General features: G+C 39.0%; 1 protein-coding gene across 1 annotated transcript in view; it reads right to left on the reverse strand.

Moving 5' to 3' along the window:
• Positions 1–19998, reverse strand: part of CIAO3 (cytosolic iron-sulfur assembly component 3) — a 29794-nt gene extending 9796 nt beyond the window's left edge. Inside the window, exons 1-8 of the mRNA XM_051969237.1 lie at positions 19884–19998; positions 17174–17269; positions 7857–8000; positions 7299–7431; positions 5233–5367; positions 4587–4705; positions 2912–3041; positions 1465–1537 (exon numbers count right to left, since the gene is read on the reverse strand). Of these exons, the coding sequence (XP_051825197.1) occupies positions 1465–1537; positions 2912–3041; positions 4587–4705; positions 5233–5367; positions 7299–7431; positions 7857–8000; positions 17174–17269; positions 19884–19949 (896 nt within the window). The 5' untranslated portion in view covers positions 19950–19998. The remainder of the gene's footprint in view (positions 1–1464; positions 1538–2911; positions 3042–4586; positions 4706–5232; positions 5368–7298; positions 7432–7856; positions 8001–17173; positions 17270–19883) is intronic.
• Between the last annotated feature and the right edge of the window lie 4553 nt (positions 19999–24551).

Raw genomic sequence — 24551 nt, forward strand, 5'->3', positions numbered from 1 at the left:
TTTAAGGTCATCAAGTGAAGCCTGCCTTCTCATACAGAGAAGGCTCTCAGAAAAGCCTCATACTGAACAGCCCAGGAAGAGAAGACTGATGATCCCTGAAGGTCAAAGACTCAGTATTAGAAACAAGAAGAGAATCCAGGTCTCTGGACCCCGAGTCTAGATCTTTTCTCCACAAGGCAGCTTTGCTGTGCTACATTTGGATACATATGGACACAGGAGTCCAAATTCAACTTTGTCCGTGGTCCCAAGCTGTTTAGTAACACTGATTAAATAAAAGGCAAGGCTACAAAGCCATTTTCTGTGCACTTAAAAAGAAATGGCTTAGTCGAATATGGTACATTACAGCTGATACTAATTTAGAGCAGCAAAACATGTAATTTAGAAGTTATTCAAAGTCTTTTGAGGCCCATCTCTGTTTGCATGGATGGCATTCAGCCAATGGTGCTGCTTTTCACTTTAAGCATTTGAATCACTGTTCATCTGTTTTTCACATTTGAGAGCTCCTGCTTTTATTAAATTGAAAACAAATGACACACACAAAGGGGTAGGCTGAAGTGACCCCAGATGACTTTATCAGTGTATTTAGGATTCCAACACACTCAGGAAATGACTGACTAAACAGAATGGCCAGAGAGGGGAAAAGGATTGTGCTATTTATCACTGCATAATCTGTTCCAGGGAATTAAGCATCTGGATAAAAAAAGGGACATTCAAGAGTAGACGCATATTTCCTGTAACTTTCCCCTCATTGGTTAATGGGCCTATGGTCACAAATTTAATATATAGAGAGATACTCTTCAGGAAAACAGGGAATGGTGTTTAGAAATAAAAGGAAGGGCACAGAAGCCAGAGTAATAGACTAGGGACTATTCTGCATGCCCAGAACAGGGGATCAAATGATCAAAAGCATTTACTGAATGAGTGCCTGCTCTATGCTAGGTCCTTGGTAGGTGCAAGGGCTATAAGTATAAAGAATGAGACAATCCTTATTTGAAAGGGACTTGAGAACTTCTGGCAGCGAATGCCTATTGGTCTGTCAGGATGTATTATGTAGTGGAAAGAAAACTGTCCCAGCAATCAGAAGTAGATTCTGGTTTTGATATTGCCTCTCTCTAATTGGGTGATTTTGAGTCAGTCTTTTTCTTTGTTAATTAAAGGGGCTGAACTTCATGTGATCCTAAGGTCCTTTCTCATCCTAGCATTCCAGGAAGCCATAGAACAGTCAAAGAATGGCCACTGTCAAAACTGACTTATACATTTGATTTTCTCAGCTTTAGACAGCCACCCCAGACACTTCCAAAATAAAGTTCCTTATTTCTAATGTGCCACAAGAACTCCTAGAGCCTAATACTTTGATAGTGAATAAGAGCACTCTGTGATGTTTCTAATCTTGCTCGGTTCCTCTCCTGTTTTAGCTTTATGAAGACACTTTGGCAAATGTGCAACAAAAATATTTGTGCTTACTCAGCATCCAAAGGGGCTGGATCCACATCTGACAAAGAGACGCCCTCTTGTTCCAGCAGCCTTAATATTTCCCCTAGAACAGAACCACAGCATAGATTCTTTTTTCATTTGGCATGTCAATAAAAATTCTGACTCATCCAGTTGAAACAAATTTCACAAAAGACATGAAAAAACAACTGTTAGGACTTGAGAGAATAGGGGAACACAGTTACATTGTGTAACCCTGCCAGAATTAATAACAAGTGAACTCAGTAAAAATACCTACATATTCTTATAACCTAGTTCCAAAAGGAATTCAGAGCCGGGACCCTAAGGAATCATTAAGTCTTTTTTCTGTTCAACTGATCAGATATGTAGCTCTACCCAACTTTAAAGTCGCCCAGAAGAGATCCATAGGTTCCTATAGTAACTAAATATCTGAGTTAACAAACTCAAGACATTTTTCCTTATCACCATTGCTGACTCCCCTACCGCCATCGTTATCACAGAAAATAGTGCAGGTTTAGACCTACATCTATAAACCCCTTCAGGTGCAGCATAAGTCAATCTCTTCTTATTGTGTTCTCAGTGGAAATTAATAATAGCTGATCAAGAATGATTGCTATATTAGGATCAAGCAGAATAGAAGCTCCTTGAGGGCAGAGGCCATTTTTATTTTTGTCTTTGTATCCACAGCAGCCAGCCCTGGGCCTGGCACATATGCACTTAAATGCTTGCTGAGTAGATGTCTGATAATGAAGACTGATTGTTTTCTGCTTTCTAGGATAGCACCCCAAGTTATTTAACCTTTCTTCAAAAAATTTTCTACTTTTTTTTAGGGATTCCTTGAATCCTCTCTAATTTCTTCCCATTTTCCTACGGGCCAGATATGCACATGCCATCTTACTAAAGTGTCTGCAAGAGCTGAATTATGAGGGGGATGTTCCAAATCTTGTGCTTGCTGTTTGTCACATAGCACAGCACTACTGATTCCTGTTCAGCTTGTGACATAATCCTTTTTTGTTATCAACTTTCCTCAAAATGGGAATGCTTTGAACACTATTCCAATTCTATGATTAGAAAAGAGCCAGGACTTTTCAAGCTTCAAAAGAGGAACAAAGGCAGCCATTTACACTCAAAGCATTTAGTTGCTAAATTCATGAGAAATCTGTAAGTCCTCCAAATTAGAGTTCAACTCTAAGGGAAAAGAACCAATATTGGTATTTCACATTCCACATAAATATGACGTGAATAAGAAATTAATGGGAAAACCAAGTTATAGCTAGATTTCACGCAAAAGTAATAAAATGGTATTGTTTTCTTTATTGTCATAGGAGGGGTACTGAGAAAGGCCAGGCACCTAAGAGATGCTGTTAGACTAGTAACTAATAAGAAACAACTGTAAAATGCAATGAAAATATTAGGTCCCAGAAAAGTGCCAAGTATATTATAATAATGTTACCCATACCTGTGGTAATTACACAGTCTACATCTCTAGTTTGGTACTCTTGGTTGAAAAAGTCTGGTCTTGATGCTTCTAACTTTTTGTCATAGCAGGGCATCACTGTTACATGGTAGATCTTGTCAGGGGTTAAATGCTACATTGAAAAAATAAAGAAAACATGGAATTGCTGCACTGATTACTATTCATAAAAATAATCTCACTACTAAATTATAACAACTTACACTCCTATAGTACTTTATGGTTTATATGGAAGAACTTTTCACTGGCAAAGCTGGAATGAAAGCTCATGTTGTCTGAGTCCTAGCCAAATATTCTTATGAATATATGATATTGCTTCTCAAATACATTGAATGAGGGGGATTAGGCATGTAGCATTAGAGACACAAAAATACAATATATCCACCAATTTCTTGGAAGGCTAGGAAATAACTCTGATAGTCAAGGCCATTTAAAAGAGTTTGCCAAATATTTTTTGTCTCTGTCAGTTTTTTTTTTTTAAATGCATGCAGATGTCTTGAGTTAAATTTAGTAGAAGAAAATGAAACCATTCACAGATAGTAAATCATTCACAGATAGTAAATCATGGAATTTGTAGTGCTTTCACATATTCCCTAACAAAATCAATTTTAAATAAGGAAAGAAAAAACCCTATAGGATCTATATATCTAAGGGAGAATTATAGAGATCAAGTAGAAAATAAAAATCACACTGGAAAAAAATTAATAAGCTTGCAAAAAAAATCCATTAATGTTTTAAGGAAAAACAAATAGTCTTTAGGGAAAATAATTAAATGGATTTACATGGAATTTTCATCTATTCCCAAAGGCTATACTGCAAAGTATTTGGCACATTCCAGGTAGAATAAATGCCTCTTTTCTATAGAATCATAGACTGCTTAGGGCTAGAAGGAACCTCAGGGATCAACCATCCATTTTATGGACGAGGGTCAATGGTGAAGTGACTTGTACAATCACATGACTAGTAAGTGGAATGACAGAGCTGGGACTACAGCTCAAATTTGCTGCCTCATAATCAAGTGTTTTTAAAAATTATACCATACTGGCTTTTCATTCCTTAGTTTCATCCTACTCTCTTTAGAAAGTATGTAAGTGCAAGCTATATATTGGAAATGGGACCTTTTATTAGATTAGCTTTGACTGCTCAATGGACATCAACATTCAATAGTTATAAATTGTTCAGAAGTTGAATAGGGAAAAGTATATAGTACTGGGACCCACAGAATGTTAGGATATTTAGAAAAAAGTCTGTGAGCTGATAATTAATGGAAGGAACATGGATAACAGTTAAACAGGATAAGAAAGAATGAATGAGTTTTGATATATACCATGGGAGAGAGCACCCACATCAACATTATTACATATCGGAAGAACTGGGATGCTGTCAATGTACTCTTTCTATTAGTGGGGACTGCATCCTCACTATACCTTAGGAGATGGTCTTCATGAGATGCTGCAATCAAAAAATATCTGCATAGGGTCAACCCTCTGGCAGAAAGTCTCTCTAAAATTGGTTGGGTTGGTCAACAGACATTAGTCTGCCACCAAGTCCAGATTCTAACTGGTCTTGTTAATCCTAAAAAGTGATCAAGTAGTGAATAGATCTAAGATAGAGAGTGCTCTCAACATTGCCAGTTTCATATAGACAAGAGAAATATTACCTGCTTCTTTGCAAAGTGATCCTTGATAAGGCTTCCCATGACCTGTTGGGGAGATTTAGCTGTACTAATGTAAGGGATAATAAAACTTCCATGGGTTTTCTCAGCATAACAGATCCAACCTGCAAACCACCATGGAATTCAGTTAGTGCACAGATCTAATAAATTCAAAAAGCCTAGCCACCCACTTCCTAAACAAGGTTAAGATTCCAGGAACTTTTGCTGCCAAATGTCTATGAAGCAGGTTTGCAAATGACATAACATTTGGGGGAGGATTAGTTGCTAAAGAAAGTCTTGACAGGAAAAAAACATGTATATGATGACATTAGAGAACTTTCCTATTTTTATCACTATTATTTTTATTAATAGTAGTTCAAATGATCACATCAACCCTGGTTTCATGAGAAAGACTAGAAAATCAATTTCAAGAACTAAGAAAACTTCCTGGCTTCTAGAAGAAATTCCTGTGGGTTTAGGAACAGTATATTTTATGTTGATGTTATGAACCAGCTCTTTTATATCATTGTATTTCCTATCCCATCTCCTCCCAAGAATGATTCTTCCTCTGCTTATTTTGAATGACTGATGACCTGTCAGGCTTTATTTTGATATTCAGAGCCCAGTAAAAACCTGTATTCTTCAGGCACACCTGGGCAGGCAGAGGCCAACATGGGCAAGGCTTGTTTGGATTCTGTTCGTCTTCGAAATCGCTGTACAAACTCTCGTTGGCTTTCCAAGAGGCTAAAATTTCTTGAGAAGGTTGTGTCAAACACATAGTGCACTCCTGTAAAATAATTATCTCATTTAGAAACAAAAAAACTTGAAACTCCCCCCCCCCCCAATCATGAGTCTACCTAATTACTCTGTGTTTGACTGTATCAAAATAACCAATTTGCCTCACTTTCAGTAAATGCAACAAGTTAGAACTGAGGTTGAATTTGGTCTCTCAATTAACTCTGCCTAAGGAGGAAATGATACTGCTGATTATGCCACAAAATCTTTGAGTCCCAGTAATGTTATTGTTCAGCTGTTTTTATATGCCAAAAAAATACTATTTTCTGCAAAAATGCCCCAAAGACTACCCGTTGTGTTTGTGTATGAAGCATTTTTATAAGAAGCACAGTTCCCTTTGTCAGAATAACAGCTTCAAATTGGACTCTAGTCACAAGTGGGGCAGGTAAAAGGAAGTGCAGTTAGCTCAGCACAAGCCCTTTCTTATTTGACAAATGGGATGAAAAAACTGCAGATGTTTAATTTGAATCAGATTTAGAATACTGAATACTTGTCAACATGTAAACATGATTAGATTTATTCTGTTAGTTAGATCTGGTGGGTAAAAGCAGAAATTATAGGGATTCACTCTCTAAGGATGGAATGCACTATTGTGGGTGCCCTTTCACCTAAGGTTTTTGGGTGTCCGTGGAGCCACCATTCATTTGGAGAAGGAAGGAATTCCTAATACAGGCAGGAGCTCAATTAGATGACCTCTGAGGCTGACTCCGTGATTCTGGGAGCCCAACATGATCCCTGTGGTCCCTCACCGAGGACTGTCACTGTATAGGAGGTGCTTCCATCCCCCAGCTAGAGGCAACACAGCACAGTGGGGAGAATGTGACTTGGAAGTTCAGACCCTGGCCCAGAGACATACTATGTAATTGTGGGCAAGTCACTGTCACTTCTCGGGCCTAATTTCCTCATCTGCAACATGGCAAGAATAGGGACCTACTACTCTCCTCATGGGTCTATAATGCAGAGGGCAACTTCAATGCTCTGTAAGTATGAGTGATGATGAGCAGAGTTCTAGGACAGCCCAATTGGGGGTGGTGGTGGTGCAATCTCTTTTCCCCAGCCCAGGTGTCAGAAATCTCTGATTGCCTCTGATCAGCATGATACTGTGCAAGGACAACCAAGACAGCATCTTCAAGGGGCTGCTACCCCTCTCCCCTATACACAGATGACCTGAAGTGCAAGCTTTGGCCAGCACTAGGTAAGAAAGGTGCTGAGTGACCTCAGAGACAAGCTGGGCCTGTGGCCGTAAGTTGTTCCCTTCTATTAGAAGGGACCACCAGAACTGAAGAAAGGGAGGAGGAGGTCTATTTGCACAGTAATTCTTGAAGGTGATTTAATAAAATCCTGAGGACTGTGATCTACTTTGAATCTGTACATCACTGAAATCTCAGGTCTCTAAAATACTGAAGAAGTGGCTGAATGATGTAATTAAAAGAGCATTACAATCAGAAGATGTGGGTCTCAGCCCTGGCCTTGACACTGAGGGTGATGAAAGATGATGGGAGCAAATCTCATCTCTAAACTTTGTTTTCCTCACTTGAAAAATGTGGGTGATATCATGTCATTACATGCTATGACCTCTGAGAGCACAGTTAAGTGCTTTACAAATCAGAAAGCACTAGACAAGTATGAAATATTGTTGACAGGAAAACTAATTTAATTCTGAACTTTTCCAGACCAAAGTCAGAATTTTTAACTGTTTTACTTTAAAGTGCATTGTCCTTGATCTTCAAAAGTGAAACTCCAACTTGAAGTCAAATATAACATAAATGGTTGAAGTTTCAAAAAAAAAAAATTACTTAAGATTTCAAGTCAAGCACAATGTCAGTGACTAATAGGCATGAGAATACTTCACTTCCCACCTTGATAGTTTGAGGACACCCCCTTATTATCCAAGGGCAACTGGAACAAGGGGCCCCTTCCCACCTCTATTTTTAAAGAATGAAGTTAATTTCTTGGCAGTATCTAGAGGAGTCAGTTGAAATCTTGCTGCTAATGATGCTCTTGACTGTGGTGAAACCGAAATGACAACTAGCTTTTGCTGACTTGGCTCAGCAATCTGGAAAACAAAAAGTGAAAAATTCATGATAGTTTCAAAAGATAAAATAATTATACTGAAGGAGTATGCACATGTCCTTGGCTCTGGGTCAGATTTTCATTAGTTCTACATATAAATGGGACATCAAATTCAGTCACTTTTAGTTGATCATATCACATATGCACAGTAATATTCTACAGTGGCTTTTGTGAAAAGCACCATTTTAGGCTGAGAATAAATTGCTTCATGTTATAAAATTCATGAAGAGTCCACTTAGGAAATGTTAAAAAGGAAGGTAGCTCCTGGAAACTGTTTTGATCCTAGATTTCTTATGGAAACTGTGGAATGTTTAAACACTGTATCAGTAGGTAAACTACACTTTTGAATCCTACACCATGCATGGCATTTGAAGAAAACACACATTTCAGAAGTTTGCTCCCACATACTTTGTTAAAATTTAAAATCTTGTATAGCTCTTCATGGCTTTGCTGGGTGATTAAGACACTTTCGGCTGAAGTAATGCAGCCACTGCAGGCTAAGCAGTCATTCAGAGAGATTTTAGCTTTTTCAAGCTTCCGAGAGCCTCCATCCTAAAGAAGATAACAAAAACATTTCTTAAACAACTGACAAATGACATAATTATTTCGGCTGATATAAAAACAATTAAACTTCTTTAAAAAGTTAACAAAATCTTCATGTCCTAATCTTATGGTATTAAGTGACTGCATTTATAAAATAGTGCTTTATGGTTTGCAAAGTGCTTTATGTAGTATTTCATTTGAGCCTAAGAACTCCTGTGAAATAGGTGCTATGAAATAGGATGATATCCAGAAGAACAAAAAGTCAAGAATATCAAGGGAATTAATAAAAAAAATTACAAAGGATGGTGGCTTAGCAGTATCAAACCTAAAACTATATTATAAAGTGTCAGTAATCAAAACCATTTGGTACTGGCTAAGTTGTGGATTAGTAGAATAGAGTAGACATACACAACATAATAATCAAAGTCTTTAGCAATCTAGTAATTGATAAATGCTCAAACTCTAGCTTCTGGAATAAGAACTCACTATGTGACAAAAATTGCTGAGAAAACTGGAAAATAATAAGTCAGAAACTCGACGCAGATCTGTATCTCACACCCCATAACAAAATAAGGTCAAAATGGATACACGAATTGGGCATAAAGGAGAATACCATAAATAAATTAGGAGAACAAAGGAAAATTTATCTACTGGATCTTTGGAAAAGGGAGGAATTTATGACCAAAGAAGAACTAGAAAACATTAGGAAAGGCAAAATGAATAGCTTTGATTACATTAAGTTAAAAAGTTTTTGCACAAAAAAACCCAACAGAAACAAGATTAAAAGGGAAGTACAAAACTGGGAAAAAATCTTTATAACCAGTGTTTCTGATAAAGGTTTCATTTCTAAAATATATAAAGAAGTTTGTCAAATTTATAAGAATACAAGTCATTCCCTAGTTGATAAATGGTCAAAGGATATGAACAGTTTTCAGATGATGAAATTCAAGATGAAAATAAAGCATATGAAAAAATGCTCTAATCACTATTGATTAGAGAAATGCAAATTAAAACCACACCTCTCAGACTGGTTAAGATGATAGGAAAAGATAATGATGAATGTTGAAGAAGATGTGAGAAAACTGGGACACTAATGCATTATTGATGGAGATGTGAAATGACCCAACCATTTTGGACAGCCATCTAAACTATGCCCGAAGGACGATAAAATTGTGCATACTCTTTGACCCAGCAGTGCCATTACTGGCTCCGTATCCTAAGGAAATCGTAAAGGAGGGAAAAGGACCTCATGTGCAAAGATGTTTGTAGCAACTCTTTTTGTGGAAAAGGAGTGGATACTAATCAACTGGGAATAGCTGAACAAGTTGTGGCACATGAAAATAATGGAATATTACTGTTCTTTTAAAAATGATGAAAAAGCTGATTATAGAAAGGCCTGAAAAGATTTACATGAACTGATGCTGAGTGAAACAAGTAGAACCAGGAATACATTGTACACAGTACATAATAAGATTGTGTGATGATCAACTATGAAAGACTTGGTTCTTCTCAGTGGTTTAATGATCCAAAGCAATCCTAATAGACTTTGGACAGAAAATGCCATCAGCATCCAGAAAAAGAACTAAGGAGACTGAATGTAAATCAACACATGCTATTCACTTCTTTTTCCTGTTTTTTCATCTCTCCCATGGTTTTTTCTTTTTGCTCTGATTTCTCTCTCCCAACATGATTCATAAAACAATGTGTATTAAAAATAAACTTACTACAATTAAAAAAAAAGAATATTAGAGAGGAAGAGATGGGGAAATTGTCTCCTCCATTTGTCTCTATCTTGATATCATTAAAAAAATAAATAAACAAACAGGATGAGAGAGGTTAAGTGACTTTACCAGCAGCTAATAATCCTCTAAGATAGGATTTGAATTCTGGTCTTCCTGCTTCCAAGTAAGGCACTTAATTACCTCTGTAGCTTGTTTGCCTCTAATATTTGGATCTGAATGCTAGATGCACTGTGTCCTAGGTACTGTACTAAGCACTTAGGTATGAGCAAACAAGATGGTTCTTGCTGTTAAGAAGCTTCCATTCTACCAGGGAATCACAACGGTGTTCCTGTGACAGTCAGTTCTATACCCATAATGTGTTTGCTTCTGATGCCATTTTGTAATTGCCTAAGGGAGGGAAAAAGTTCCTACGTGAGAGAGTCTGAGGATCTAGCTGGGGTTTCAGTCTGAATCCTGGTTCTGACACCTTACAGTTGTGTGACTGTGTATATTTTACAATATAACCTTTCAGTTTCCTAATAAATGTACTACCTACCTCTCAAAGTTGTTTGTAAATTATAAAAAGCTACATAAAAGTGTGATTATTAGCACCATTACAGCATAACAAAATCCCACTGGGATGTTAAATCTCACTCTAGTTTGTCAGATCAATTGTTAAGCATTTAATTGCCTATGGACATGTGCCTGGCATTGTGCTAGGTGATTGGGAATGCAAAGAGAAATATGAGACAGTCCTATGCCTGAAGGAACTCACATGCGAACGAGGCAGACAAAACTCACTTATGTGGAGATATGGACAGTATACATATAAAGCAAACATAGCAGGGCAGACAAAAAGAATACAAAGCAGAAGCTAAGTAGCCTTCAAATCAGCTCTTCCTCAAGCTGGTATAACTTCTCTGAATGACTATTATATTATCCTGCCATTTCTAACACTTCCTGTGGAACCAACTACCCACACACTATAAAGCTGTATTTCCTAGGAACCAACGAATGATTTTAGGTGGTGTCTACTTATCTCCTGAAGCTGAATGTTTATGGAAAATAGCACATTCAATATTCCTAAATTTCAAGTTCTAACACTTCATAAAAACTCATTCATAAATAGTGGAAAAAGACAAACATTCAGATTTCCTGCAGCTGCTTTTAGATGAAATGAAACAGAATAAACTCAAGAGTGAAATAAAAAAAAAAAGTAGCAGTGAAATCAATGAAGGGGAAGAGCAGCTATATCCTTAAGTCTAAGTTTATTCCACAATGGGTAATGCAGTGCAGTAGTCAGTGACCTGACCTATGAGTCAAGAAAATTTGGGTTCAAATCTCACCTCTGACATATATGGACCTTGAGGCTCTGGGCAGGGGCCCTTTCAGGGCTCTCTCTCAGCTCTGTTGTATCTCAACTTCTTAGTGCCCCAGGTGACTCTCAAAGACTAGGAAAGGGCAAAGCAACTGAACCTAAACTGGCAGAGAGAGTTTCTGCCTCGAGTTCCTTATATTAATTAATCACAGATCTGAAGAGGGCTCAATTTTCTAATAGCCTTGGTGAAAGTGAGGGCAAATCAGAAAAGTATATTTATGCTTGCTTTCTCTAATGATGAGAAGGGAAAAAAATTGGTCCAGGGGAAGCCAGAAATAAGAAAATGGCAAAGGAAAGAGTCAAAGGAACAACAGTGACAGTCCTGTAGTCTGGCACAGACGGCCCCTAAGATTCAAGTGCTTATCATCTTATCTGATCCCCAAACTCTGAGCAGGTAAGCCAGGGGTCGTACCTCCTCTTTACAGGGGTAAAAAAGGACAGGTCCCTGAGACTCCAACTTAACTAACTCTCAGTTCATAGCTCTAGGTACTATAATTACTTTGCCTTTTGTAATCCAGAATTCTAAAGAGGGACAGGGAAAACAGAGAGAGGAAGACGCTAAGAACAGTAAAAGCAAATAACAACTCATTTATGGAGTTCTCTGTGATACCTAAAAAATACTTTTGTACAGCTATCCTGTAAGGCAGGCAGTGTATGATAATGTTTATTTTTACAGGTGAGGAAACTGAGGCTCAGAGAAATAACTGATTTGCCTTGAGGTCTCAGCCTAAGTATTTTGAATTCAAGTCTCTTCACTACACCATCTGGTTTCTCAGAATAACATAGCAACCTCCGGTGTGCCTGGCTTTGTAAACAGTACAGACCCTTTGTGAAAAGCTTTATTGGCTCAGGACTGCAGATCTGACTGACAAGGATATTTAGCTCCCTCACGGGTCAATACTGTGTCAGAGCCGAGAGTTTTTCAGCTATCTGGAAATTAGGAAACCAGACCTTTCTTTTTAAACTTTACTGATGAGAAACTTAGAACTTCTTCACAAACACAATAGCCCAGTGTTAAATGGTGGACTTCTAAGCTTCACATTTGGTAAAGACTGATTTACTTTTTGCTAAATGAAAATTAATAGGTCTTTATCCTCAACTTTAGAAATGTAGGAACAAATTGGGTGGGGACCAAATGATCTGTAAAGAGTCTTTTCTGACATTTTTGCTCCTTTCCCAGAATTAAACATATCACAGTTTACTTGTGGGGTGGGGGGTGAGGAGGGAGTAGAGATAGTGAGGGAAACTTAAAGTACCTCTCATTTACTCTTGGGGCCTTTACTACACACTAAAAAGCCTTTATATAAAAAGTTTAGAAAGTGAAGGCTCAGCTGCCTCCAATTAGGAGCCACAGGCTGTTTGGAAGAGCAACCTTGGGGAGATTGGCTATAGCTAATCTACAAATCTCTTGGTTAAATTTGGTCAAGTGAGTTTGCCAAAAACAGATCCTAGTTGTCCTAGCTCTCTATTCTCATCACTTGAGGTGCAAGCACAATTTAACTCCCTCTTGAATCCTCTGATTCAGGTTTTCAAAATGTGGCCTGAGGACTCCTGGGAGTCTCTAAGATCCCTATTTAGGGGATCTCAAAGGTCAGAATTATTTTCATATTAATAAAGATGTTCTAAGTTCAGATATAGTAAATATCCACAATGCTGTTGTTTTTTATTCATGTTAAAATTTTAAATTATAAAGGTGTATTGTACTAACATATTTGAGAATTGCTACTAAAAAAAAAAAAATCACTTCTACTCTTTTCCAATCACATTCCAACTCAGTTCTCCTATCACCAACCCTATTTTCTCACAATCCTTGGGAACCCCTGTTCTGTTGTCAATACATGTCCATGCACAGTGGGATTTTAAAACCAATATTCTTTTTAAACTCTATGAGAAGGACACTAACAACTGGCAGGGATGGGGGGCTGAGGCAAGATTCTTGTAGTGGGCTGACCTGAACTTTGAAGTAAGGATCATGCAAAGGCAAGGAATTGCACAAAATAGAGCATTTGAGCCAATTCAACTGATTCAAAGTTATTTATTAAGCACCTACCATGTGACAAGTACTGACGATTCAAAGACAAGAATAAAACAGTCTCTGATCTCATGGAGTTTACATTCTACTATAACTCACTGGAGCTGAAGAGATCATTGCGAATAAGGGTATGGAGAGAGAAAAGTGGGGTTATGACCCCTATTGAGAAATATTTCCATTAAGCTGGCAGGAGGTTGATTATCCAGCAAATGAGACAGGAAAGAAATGATTAGATAGTTAGAAAGGAGACAGAGAAGTTTCATGGAAGTCAAGGAGAAGCCAATGTCAAGGAAATACACACATTTCTTACATGCTTCATACAAAGATCTACCCAGGTCATTCCTTTGCACAAAGGAATTGGTGCAATTCAGTGTTGTTTTATACCTTCACAATTAAAATTCAAATTCTTCAGCTTGGCATTCAAGGTCTTCTACAATGTCTTCCCTCCCTACCCCCAAATATCTCCAGCCTTATCTTATTGCTCTTTCCCATGCACTAAGTGCTCTGGCCAAAGTGGGTAAAAAACACTGAACTCTCCAAACTCTGTTGCTGTTCTTTGTGCCCATGATGCCTTCCTCTCCCCCTTTTGTCTATTGCTTTTTTTTTAAACTATCCTTTGTCTCGTTTGCTTATCCCTTGTCTTCCTGACTCCCTCAAGTGAGCATTCTCTACAGATCTGTGTTCTAGGCCCTTTCATTTACTCCCATGGTTTCAAAAATCTCATCTGTGTAGGAGACGCCCAATCTTTATTTTCAGCCTGACTATCTTAAAGCATTCCAGACCTTTGCTCAGATGGACACTGTACTAGTACAACACCTTAATATGGTCAAAACTGAGCTTAAATTTCATTCCAAACTTGCTCATTCTTCTGACTTGATTATATTAATCAGTGGTATCACTAGTCTCTTGTGTTTGAAAATTTGGTCCTTTTGACCCATTCTTTTTCTTTTCTTTCTCATCTGAGAAATGATTCACACTGGCTCTCTTCTTTCTATTCTAAATGCCTTTGCTCTAATACAGATTCTCCATTACTATACTCCCTCCAAATCTACCCATCACATCACTGCTAGAGTTATCTTCCTTATGCAGAAGGAAGCAGTTCGAAATTCTTCACTGGCATCTTGCCACCTGCCAGATAAAGTCTAACTTCTTTACCATGTAAAGCCCTCCATAATGTGGTACAACTGTATCTTTCTTTTTCTCCTTTCCCCCTTTTTATTAAGAGTTTATTTGTTCAAAATTCAATTTTATTTTCAACTCCAAATCTTTCTTTCCTTCTTCCTCTTCCTCCAATGGAGAAGACAAGAAAAAAAAAAACAAACCCATGACATATACCATGTATAGTCATGTAAAACAAATTCCTGCATTAGCCATGGTATTAAAAAAAAATATGAAAGAAAACAGGGTTTATTCTACATTCTGAGTCCATCTACTCTCTACCTGGAAGTAGATAGCATTTTTCATCATGAGTCCTTTGGAACTATAGTGGTGAGTCACTATGTTGGATCGGAAATCTCTCAAGGTTGAAAATTTTACTATTCCTGTATAAAAAGTTCTCCTGGTTCTGCTCACTTCACTCTGAATCAGGTAAGTCTTTCTGAAACTGTCCCTCCCAACATTTCTTTCTTTCGTTTTTTAAAAATTTATAGCTTTTTACTGACAGAACATCTGCAGGGGTAATTTTTTTTACAACACTGTCCCTTGCACTCACTTCTGTTCCAACTTTTCCCTTCCCTCCCTCCACCCCCTTCCTTAGATGGCAGGCAGTCTCATACATGTTAAACACCTCTCATCACTTCTTATAGCACAGTGGTTCATATACATGTACTACAACTTCAGCCATCCCCTATTTGACAGGTGTTCCCTTAGTTTCTAATTCTTTGCCACCACAAAAAGAACTGATTTCCAGAACGACAACCCTGCTTTTCTAGTTTTGTCTCATGCTATTTTATTCCATGTTACTTTGCCTTCCACCTGAGTCAAACTACTTGCCATCTCTTATATATGACCTACCTTCATGGGCTCATTTTTCCTTCTGCTCAGAATGCTCTGCTCCTCTGCCTCGGGCCACCCCCTTGCTCTCATCCCTACTCACAATTCTGCTGAATTCTCTCCATGGCCCATCTTTGCGACACTGAATGTGGGTTAGTAAAAAGGCCTTTTGGCTTGGGAGTCAGGAGACCTGAGCTCTAGCTTCAGTTCTGCCTCTGACTAGGCTGTTCCAGAAGCATTTCTGTTAACTGTGATCTTATATTCGGTGCTGGGGGAAAACTATACAGCTTAATTAAACTTAGCTATGTTATGGTCCTAGTAGAAAGATGCAAAAATACCATGTGTGCTCTCCCATGACTCCCCACATTTGATAATGGGCACTTTGCTTACTCCTCTCTTCATATAAGTAACTTTAATATAGAATCAGCTCTGATCAGGGCTCATAGCTCAGTATAACAGCAGTAAAACATTCAGTAGAAGACCAAGAAATCAAAATTTTAGAGGGGACCTCCACATGCTTACCCCTTGTCTTCCTGACTCCCTCAAGTGAGCATTCTCTACAGATCTGTGTTCCCTAAGTATGGGAGCAGAGGCTTTCAAAAGGAAAACTGTGAGCCAGGTAATGAACTCTTTATGAAAAGAGAAAGATAAGTGAGTGAATTCAATAAATCACTGGACTAGGTGATGAAAATGTACTGGAGCTAGCTTTGTGAGAGGTGATTTTTAAATTTCAGTGTGAGCAGTGACATTTCAGATGCTACAAATCAGAGCTTGATATATTGCTTTGTGGATTATCTAGACTTAATAAAGTTAGAGAAAATGCTTAATAATATAGATTAAATTTTAAAATGTTGTCACGTATCTATTTCCCCCCAGAAAGTCATTTATTAAATATTTACCTGCACACTTCTGGATGGAGGGAACCTTAAAGGAAGAGAAGTTAAATGATGATGGCAAAAGGAAAGACCAGAAATGGAAGAAATATGTTTCTTCTATCTGCTCAGTGACTGAAAGGAGGAGCAACTGGTCCTGGAAAGGGTGGTCAGTGATCAGTCAATAAAATCCAGTGTCTTTTGTAAAGAGGCAAGTTTCTGTTGTGTAAGAAGATGGAAGGAATGTGGAATAGAGAAATCTAGGACAAAGGGAAGTCTGCCAGCAACAAAGCAGGGAATCCAGAAGTTATAGTCAAATGGAAAAGTAAAGGGTAATCTAGATGAAGGAAGGATAGGGCTGCGAGGGCTGAGTATGGAGAGAGATAGGAGAGAAGAGAAGGTATGTCTCAGCAGATGGGAATTCTAAATTAAGGGCCAGGAAAAAAAGAAGCAGGTGGGAATATGCTTACCATAACACAAGGGTGTGACCAATCTCTTAAGGGCTCCCCAGAATAATGCTTTGCACACAGCCCTCTGTCAATATGGGCTCTCAGACTATTGAGAAGTCAAGTGACTCAGATAGTTATATAGCCACAACTAGCAACAAAACTGTTTTGGGAACTAGAACAGGCTTCCTCATTTCCAAGCCAGTGCCTTTTCCCATTACATTACACTCAAGTTTCATCCTTGGACATGCTTTCATTTCCTGCTATTAAATCATAGTAGATCTACTTGAATTATATAAATTCAGTCCAAATTATAACCAGGTAAGAGTTCAATGAAGTAGCTTGATTTTAATATAAAGAGTTTGATTTTGATTATATCATCAGCTAATTATGCAACAGATGTTCACTCAGAATAAGTAGTTTTCATTTGAAAATCTCACTTTAAAAACTTGGAACATGCTAAACAGAAAAGAGACCAGTCACTTGCCATATCTTTCTTAAATGAATATCATTTGCTGAACAAATCACATTCATTGTTTTATATGAATGGACTCCTCCATCCTCCCTTGATTACAAGAAAAGAGCTCTGTAATATCCAAGGACTGATATAAAACATAAATTACTTCTGTATAACTAGCATTCAAAGATGGAAAGCAAACTGGAAGAACAGAAAAATGGATCTCAAGATGTTAGTTGCAATTTTGTGTTGAGGAATGGTGAGAAAAGCCCCCCAGTTCTTACTTGATTAACTTGGAAATAAGTCCCATCGTCTTCAATCTGGATCTTCGCTGTGCCTTTTCCAAGTTTTTTTTCAACTTTCATAGGCTTTATGCAATCCTAGGCCAGAAAAAACATACAAAAATCAAAGAGTGTAAGAGGAAGAAAATCCTAGTATCAGAGATACAATGTATGTATGTAGAATTGGAAGGGCTTCTAGGGATCATTAGACCCAACCCTGTCAGTTTTCTGAGAAGGAAACAGAGGCCTGGTGAAAGGAAGGCACTCACTCATTATCCCACAGCAAGTAAATGGCAGAACTAGCATCGAGATCCTTGTCTTCCTAATTTCTGGTTCAATACTTTTTATTCACTGTGAATATCCTGACCATAACACAGGGTTTTATAATTTAAAAGCTCTTTCCCCACAATCATTCTATGGGGAAAGCAGTACAAATACCATATTTCCATCTTATATGTAGTTATTAGTCCAAATTCAGTCATACAGCCAGTATTTGATCCATAAGTCTTATAGGACCAAGACTCCAAACTACATTGCGGTAACTTCTATCTGATAAAGGCTTCTGTAGAAATTGAAGAGGTCTCACATAGCTTTACTGATTATTTTAAAATTTACCTACAAAGACATTATCAAATATGTGCTTTATTTTTTTCACTTCTCCAGCCCTTTGCCTTCTCTTTCCAGTCACTCCTGAAATAGTCAAAATAAGCTCATTGTTGAGGATTGTTTTCTGCAAGCAGAAATGTTCAGTACAAGATAAGAGTTGCTTACCTTGTTTTCACACAGAGTACAGTTTTCTAACATTGTGCAGGAACCCAAGGTTATTCAGCTGATCATAAACCCAAGAAAGGTTTACTCTAACTAGCCAATGTCCGCCCTGCAAGTATCTATACCAGCCCCTCTCAAGATCTCCACTTTCCTTTTTAACAGCAGCAAACAGGAGGTGTGGTCACTAAATTCAGGATGACAAAATGCTGCTTTTGCTACTGAGAGGGAGGTCTGTGAGAAATGTTTTGCATCTGAAAATCTGGGACCATTCTACCCCCCCCCCCCCCATATACTGCAAGAATTTCCTTTTTTCTGCATCTTCTCCCTAGATTCCCCACGGCTAACCCAATAGTGTCTGAAATCCTTCTTAGCTAAAATGAACAGAATTCCTTCCAGGCATCCTGTTATTTCTCACAGATAAAAAAAACCCCTCAGGGACAGAGATAAGTATAAAGTATATCACAAAGAGCCTGGGAAGAGGGCTTTAATCAAGATTACAGAGAGATCCCAAGTAGGAAAATGTATAAAGATCAGCACTGTTTGTGGTGACAAAAACTGGAAACAAAGTACAGGCTCAACAATCGGGGTCAGGCTAAAGAGAGTGGGCTATGTGTAGGTGACAAAAAATTACTGATTCATGAAAAAAGATGACTAAGAGATGTTCACAGAAGCATGGGAAGCCATATGCACTGTCCATAGGGTCAAATTTATACAGAGACTAAAACAAAAGAAATGGAAAGCACACACACACAAAAATCAAAATGAATGTTGTATAATCATGACCAAGTATGGACTTGGAAAAAGACACCTTCCTCCCCCTTTATAGAAGTTCAGTACACATAAACTGTCAGGTACCATTAATGTTTTGATTGACTTTTTGCTTTTATTTCCCCTTTTTTTTAAAAATGCAAAGGATGGGTGGAGGCAGGAAGAATGATGGAAAAATCAAAGACAGCAATGAAAATAAGATTTTTAAAAAATAGAAAGCCTTGAATTTGGCATCAGTCCTGGGCTGGAGTCCCTGTACTGTTACATCCTAGCTGTGTGACCTCGGCCCCAGACACATCATTCGTGGCGATAATCCCCATCTATAACTGTGCTCATAAATTTTACAAAGTATCCCCCTCTCTTTGCCCCATCATCAGGAATGATGACACTGACCAAGGGCACTTAGACACTACAAACTGGGAGCAGGTCTCGCAGCTGCAGAGACCCGCCTCGCAAGTAAAGGGCTCGGCAAACCCTGGGGGCGGTGGAAAGTAGCGAGAAATATTACAACACTAGCAGCCCGGCACGGACCGTCCGCGCGGCCTTGGGGAAACCCAACACCCGGACCCGGCCAGGTCCGTTTCAAAGCGCTGAGTCACTGCGCCCCGGCAGCTGCTCCCGGAGAAGGCCGCGTGATACCGGGAGGAGGGGAGGGCGGGGGTGGGGTGTGCCGGCCAAGGCCTCTCTCCGCGCCCGCGATATCTGGGGCAGCTCGGCATTGCAAAATGGGAAACCGAGAACCATCCGAGGGAAACAAACTGCTCGAAGTCACATGGACAGGAGCCCAGTGTCAGGGGCAGGATTCGAAAACAGAACTAGAGACCAGGCTAAACTTAGAACTCTTGCCAGCCTCCGTGAGGAGAGGAAGGAGTCCTGGCTTAGGCCCTCGGAGGAGCTGGGTCCCTGAGCGGGTTCGCTGAGAGCTCGACAAAGCTCCATAGATGGAACTCAGTTTTCCCCATCTGAGAAATGGGAGGAACGCCGAAGGAAGGTGGCGACGGCGTAGTTCTTCCAGCATATTATTCAGATAAGCCCCGCCCCCGGTCCTCCATGACGTCACTAACAACCCTACAATCTCCTCTCGGGTGCCCCCCACGCCTTCTTGCAGACCCTCCCCGCCATCAGCCACCAGGCTTCCGTCCTGAGAGGCTCTTTCCCCCCGAAACTCCTGGCCCACCTGAGACGGCCCAATGAAATCATCCAGGTCCGTTAGCTGCAATGCCCCGCTGAAAGGCGACGCCATGACGGCCACACTGCTGGGTGGCGCTCCGGCTCAGACGGGACTGTCGTCAAAGGACTTGCAGGGTGGCTCATTTCCGCCACACTGCCGTCAAGAGCTACTCACGCACGCCCGGCCCCTTTCCCCCGCCTTTCGCGGGAGGTCATGCGCATGCGCAGTGCTTGTACTTCTGGAGCCTCTCTTGCTGAGCCCCTTCTTTTCTGACAACGGGTGGCGGTGACAGCGGTAGTGGGCGTCTGCTGCCCCCTGGCGGGGTCTCTAGCTCTGCTATTTTTTATTAAGCACCTTCTCAGCCCAGAGGAGATCCGACATCCGATCAATCGAGAGGCGGTCATTAAGTGCTTCCTTCGTGAGAGGCGCGGGTTATATCAATACAAAGGTGAAGTGGTCCCTGCCCTGGAGAGGTTTACCTTCTCTCAGGGAACACAAAGTGCACACAGATAGCTCTGTACAGAATAGGTGGGGACTCAGTGGGAGGAGCAGCAGCTCGGTGTCAGCAAGACCGAGTTCAAATCCGGCCTCAGACGCTTACTAGCTGTGTGACCCTGGCCTTGTCCCTTAACCCCATTTGCCTCAGTTTCCTCATCCGTAACGTGGATTGCAGAAAGAATCGGCAATGACAAGAAAACCCCAAATGAGGTCGCAAAGAGTAGCGCCCACAGTATTGGAGAGTGAGGGTGGGGAAAGGCTCTTGAACTTGTTCGTAAATGTGCTAATAACTTCTTCATCAGAGTTGGTTTTCTACATAACCCCTAGTATGCTGTTAGGCATTTAGGAACCTTACTCTGAGAAGCGGTCCCTAGGCATTCACCAGCCCGCCAGAGGGGTCCAGGACCCAAAGAAACCGAAGAGAAGGACAAAAAGGGGAGCCAAAGGGGTGCTTGAGAGATGAACCTCAAAAAAAGCTCCACAGAGTTCTAAGAAAGAGAGAGAAGGCACGCGAAAGGGAGAGGGGTAGGTAGATGGGCAAAGTGGGTGATAAGGCTGGAAACAAAGGATGGGACCCTGGTGTATATCGAGTAGGTGAGTTACATCTATGGTCAGACTTGTGCTTTAGAAAAACCTTTTTTCTTAAAAAAAAAAAAAAAAAAGCCATCTGCATCTAGAAAAAAATATGGAGTTAATGTAAATCAATACTTGCTATGTTCACTTCTTTTTTCTGTTTTTCTTTCCTCTTAGTGGTTTTTCCCTTTTGTTCTTTTTCTCTCCCAAATGATTCATAAAGAAATGTGTTTCTAAAAAGTTAGTAGGTCTGTATAACCAGAAAAAATTGATAAATTAAAAAAATCTCTTTCCATTTTAGGTTATGGATGGAGTATGATTCTTGCTAATGAGGAGGGAGAAGTTGCTTGAACAGAAGTCAGAACACTGGAAGGCTCTGCTCCGGGTCTTTACAGAAAAACTCAAGATCTGGGGGTCAGAGTGACAAAACTTCAGGATCACCCCTGTCCTTTAGGACATAACTTTTTTATTTTTAAATTTTTATTATAGCTTTTTATTTACAAGATATATACATGGGTAATTTTTCAGCATCGACCCTTGCAAAACCTTCTATTCCAACTTTTCCCCTCTTCCCCCCACCCCTTCCCCTAGATGGCAAGCAGACCAACACATGTTAAATATGTTAAACACAATATATGAATACATATCCATACAGTTATTTTGCTGCACAAGAAAAATCGGACTTAGAAGTAAAGTAAAAATAACCTGAGAAGGAAATCAAAAATGCAAGGGGACAAAAACAGAAGGAGTAGAAATGCTATTTTGTGGTGCACACTCATTTCCCATAATTCTTTTGCTGGGTGTAGCTGGTTCTCTTCATTATTGAACAAATGGAACTGATTTGGTTCATCTCATTGTTGAAGAGAGCCACGTCCATCAGAATTGATCATTGTATAGTATTGTTATTGAAATATATAATGATCTCCTCCTGGTCCTGCTCATTTCACTCAGCATTAGTTCATGTAGGCCTTTCTGAAATCATCTTGCTGGTCCTTTCTTTCTTTCTTCTTCTTCTTCTTCTTCTTCTTCTTTTTTTTTTTTTTAGTAGTTCAATAGCTTTATTACTTTATTTTTTTAAATAGCCTTTTATTTACAAGTTGTATGTATGGGTAATTTTACAGCATTGACAATTGCCAAACCTTTTGTTCCTATTTTTCCCCTCCTTCCCTCCACCCCCTCCTCTAGATGGCAGGATGACCAGTAGATGTTAAATATATTAAAATATAAATTAGATACTCAATAAGTATACATGACCAAACCGTTATTTTGTTGTACAAAAAGAAACGGACTCTGAAATATTGTACAATTAGCCTGTGAAGGAAATCCAAAGTGCAGACAGGCAAAAATATAGGGATTGGGAATTCAATGTAATAGTTCTTAGTCATCTCCCAGAGTTCTTTCGCTGGGTTCAGTTCATTACTGCTCCATTGGAACTGATTTGGTTCATCTCATTGCTGAGGATGACCAAGTCCATCAGAATTGATCATCATCTAGTATTGTTGTTGAAGTATATAATGATCTCCTGGCCCTGCTCGTTTCACTCAGCATCAGTTCATGTAAGTCTCTCCAGGTCTTTCTGAAAATCTTCCTGTTGGTCATTTCTTACCGAACAATAATATTCCATAACATTCATATACCATAAATTATTCAGCCATTCTCCAATTGATGGGCATCCATTCAATTTCCAGTTCCTTGCCACTACAAAAAGAGCTGCCATAAACATTTTTGCACATACAGGTCTCTTTTCCTTCTTTAAGATCTCTTTGGGATATGAGCCCAGTAGTAACACTGCTGGATCAAAGGGTATGCACAATTTGATAACTTTTTGAGCATAGTTCCAAATAGCTCCAAAATGGTTGGATGCATTCACAATTCCACCAACAATGTATTAGTGTAGAACATAGCTTCTTAAACTGGTTTGCAAACCCATATGGGATTTTATAATTGAATGTGGCAGTTGTGAAGTTATGATTTATTACCAGTAAATGTTTGATTTGTATACCTGCTTTAATATCTATATATTCAATATCATACAAAAATTTCTTGGGAGGAAAAAAGTGGCCAGTGAAAAAAAGTTTAAGAAGCCCTGTTTTAGGGCACCAAGACTCTGTGATCCAAGTCCCTTCCAAAGGTTCTCAATACATCCTGGAAGTGGGTTTTAGTGGATGAGATATTGTCTATATCTGTGGTGTCAGATGGTATCTTTTCAGGCAATCAAAGCTTAATGAGCTATGGAGCAAAATTTAATAGACTTTAAAATGAGGATCTATTCTTTATGCAATTCAAATTAGAATGGGAATAATTAGCTTTCACAGTACACACCTGTAGGAGTATTGAAGCAAGATCCTTAAATGACTGGTGACAAATTGGTTGTTCACAAATTGACTATAAGTCACTGCATTGACATCAACTAAGTTGTGACTGTCATAGGACATATTGGGCATATTGTCTAGTTTGAAGTTTTATATCTTTTTTTTTTCATAATGTATATGAAGATGTGCCAAATTATTTGGATTTTTTAAGAATGCAACTGTTATAATAGTGAATGAATTGACATTGTTTGCCAAAAAAAGTTTTAAGAGAGCTGTAACTTTAAGACTAAAGGTTTACCAAAATAAGATGCTTTAAAGTCATCCCCCTTGGCCATGGCCAAGTTAGAGAGAAAATAATTCTGTTAGAAGTTCAGTTCTTATTGAAAGTATATTCTGTTTAATTATGCAATTTGCTTGCTCATCATTATTTGACCTTATTCCCTAAACTTCTGGGAAGATGTCTTGCTGTTTATAGAATTATAGTAATGTGTATCTCTGCTTTAAAGTAGTTTTTGTAGTTCTAGTAGGATTTTTTTTCTTTTGTTGCCCTTCAGTTTCTGGGACTATAGATAACAGATTTTTGTGTGTTTTCCTTGCCATTCCATTTTATTTTGCCAATCACTGCCTTGTAATCCCTAGGAACTAGAAAATAGAAACTTTCCTTTTTTTTTTTTTTTTTTAATCAGAGATGGAACTTTTTCTGCATACAAAGGAAAAGCCAATGAGTCATCTTTAATGCTGGACTGCTCTGCCCCCAGTTAGCCTCCCAGGTGCTGACTCCTCACCTGGAGTGCTGCCATCTCCTAGTAATTCTCTTTTGTGCTGACATCACATCTGTAATGCCATCACTCCAACTTTGGTACTTCAGTCCCTCCTGAGACTCCTGAGGGTTGTTGTCTCTCACTAGCTGATATGGATTTTTATACTTTTAAAATAAATGGCAGAGAATCATTGTTGATGCTTCCATCATTTGTTGTTTGTTGTTGTTTGGCGATAAATTTACTAACCAACATTGCTTATTGTGAGGGCAATTTCCTCTACATGTTGAAAGTAATATGATTAATTTCTCTCTTTAATATTTTTCTGCAGATGCCAAGAGTAATCATAATTCAGTTGGCAAAAAGAAGGGTAGTAATTTAATATATATTTTCTATATTACAGAGTTCTTATGGGTACCTGACTCCTTTTAACTTGCTCCTTCTAGCTTCAAGGAGGTAGGAGATAAGGGAAGTCATTAATTTTTGTATTCTAAGATTTTGTGTACAAGGGCAGAGACAGGGATCATTAATTA

Source organism: Antechinus flavipes, chromosome 1 (assembly GCF_016432865.1).
Source record: "Antechinus flavipes isolate AdamAnt ecotype Samford, QLD, Australia chromosome 1, AdamAnt_v2, whole genome shotgun sequence".
In the NCBI taxonomy this organism is placed as follows: Eukaryota; Metazoa; Chordata; class Mammalia; order Dasyuromorphia; family Dasyuridae; genus Antechinus; species Antechinus flavipes.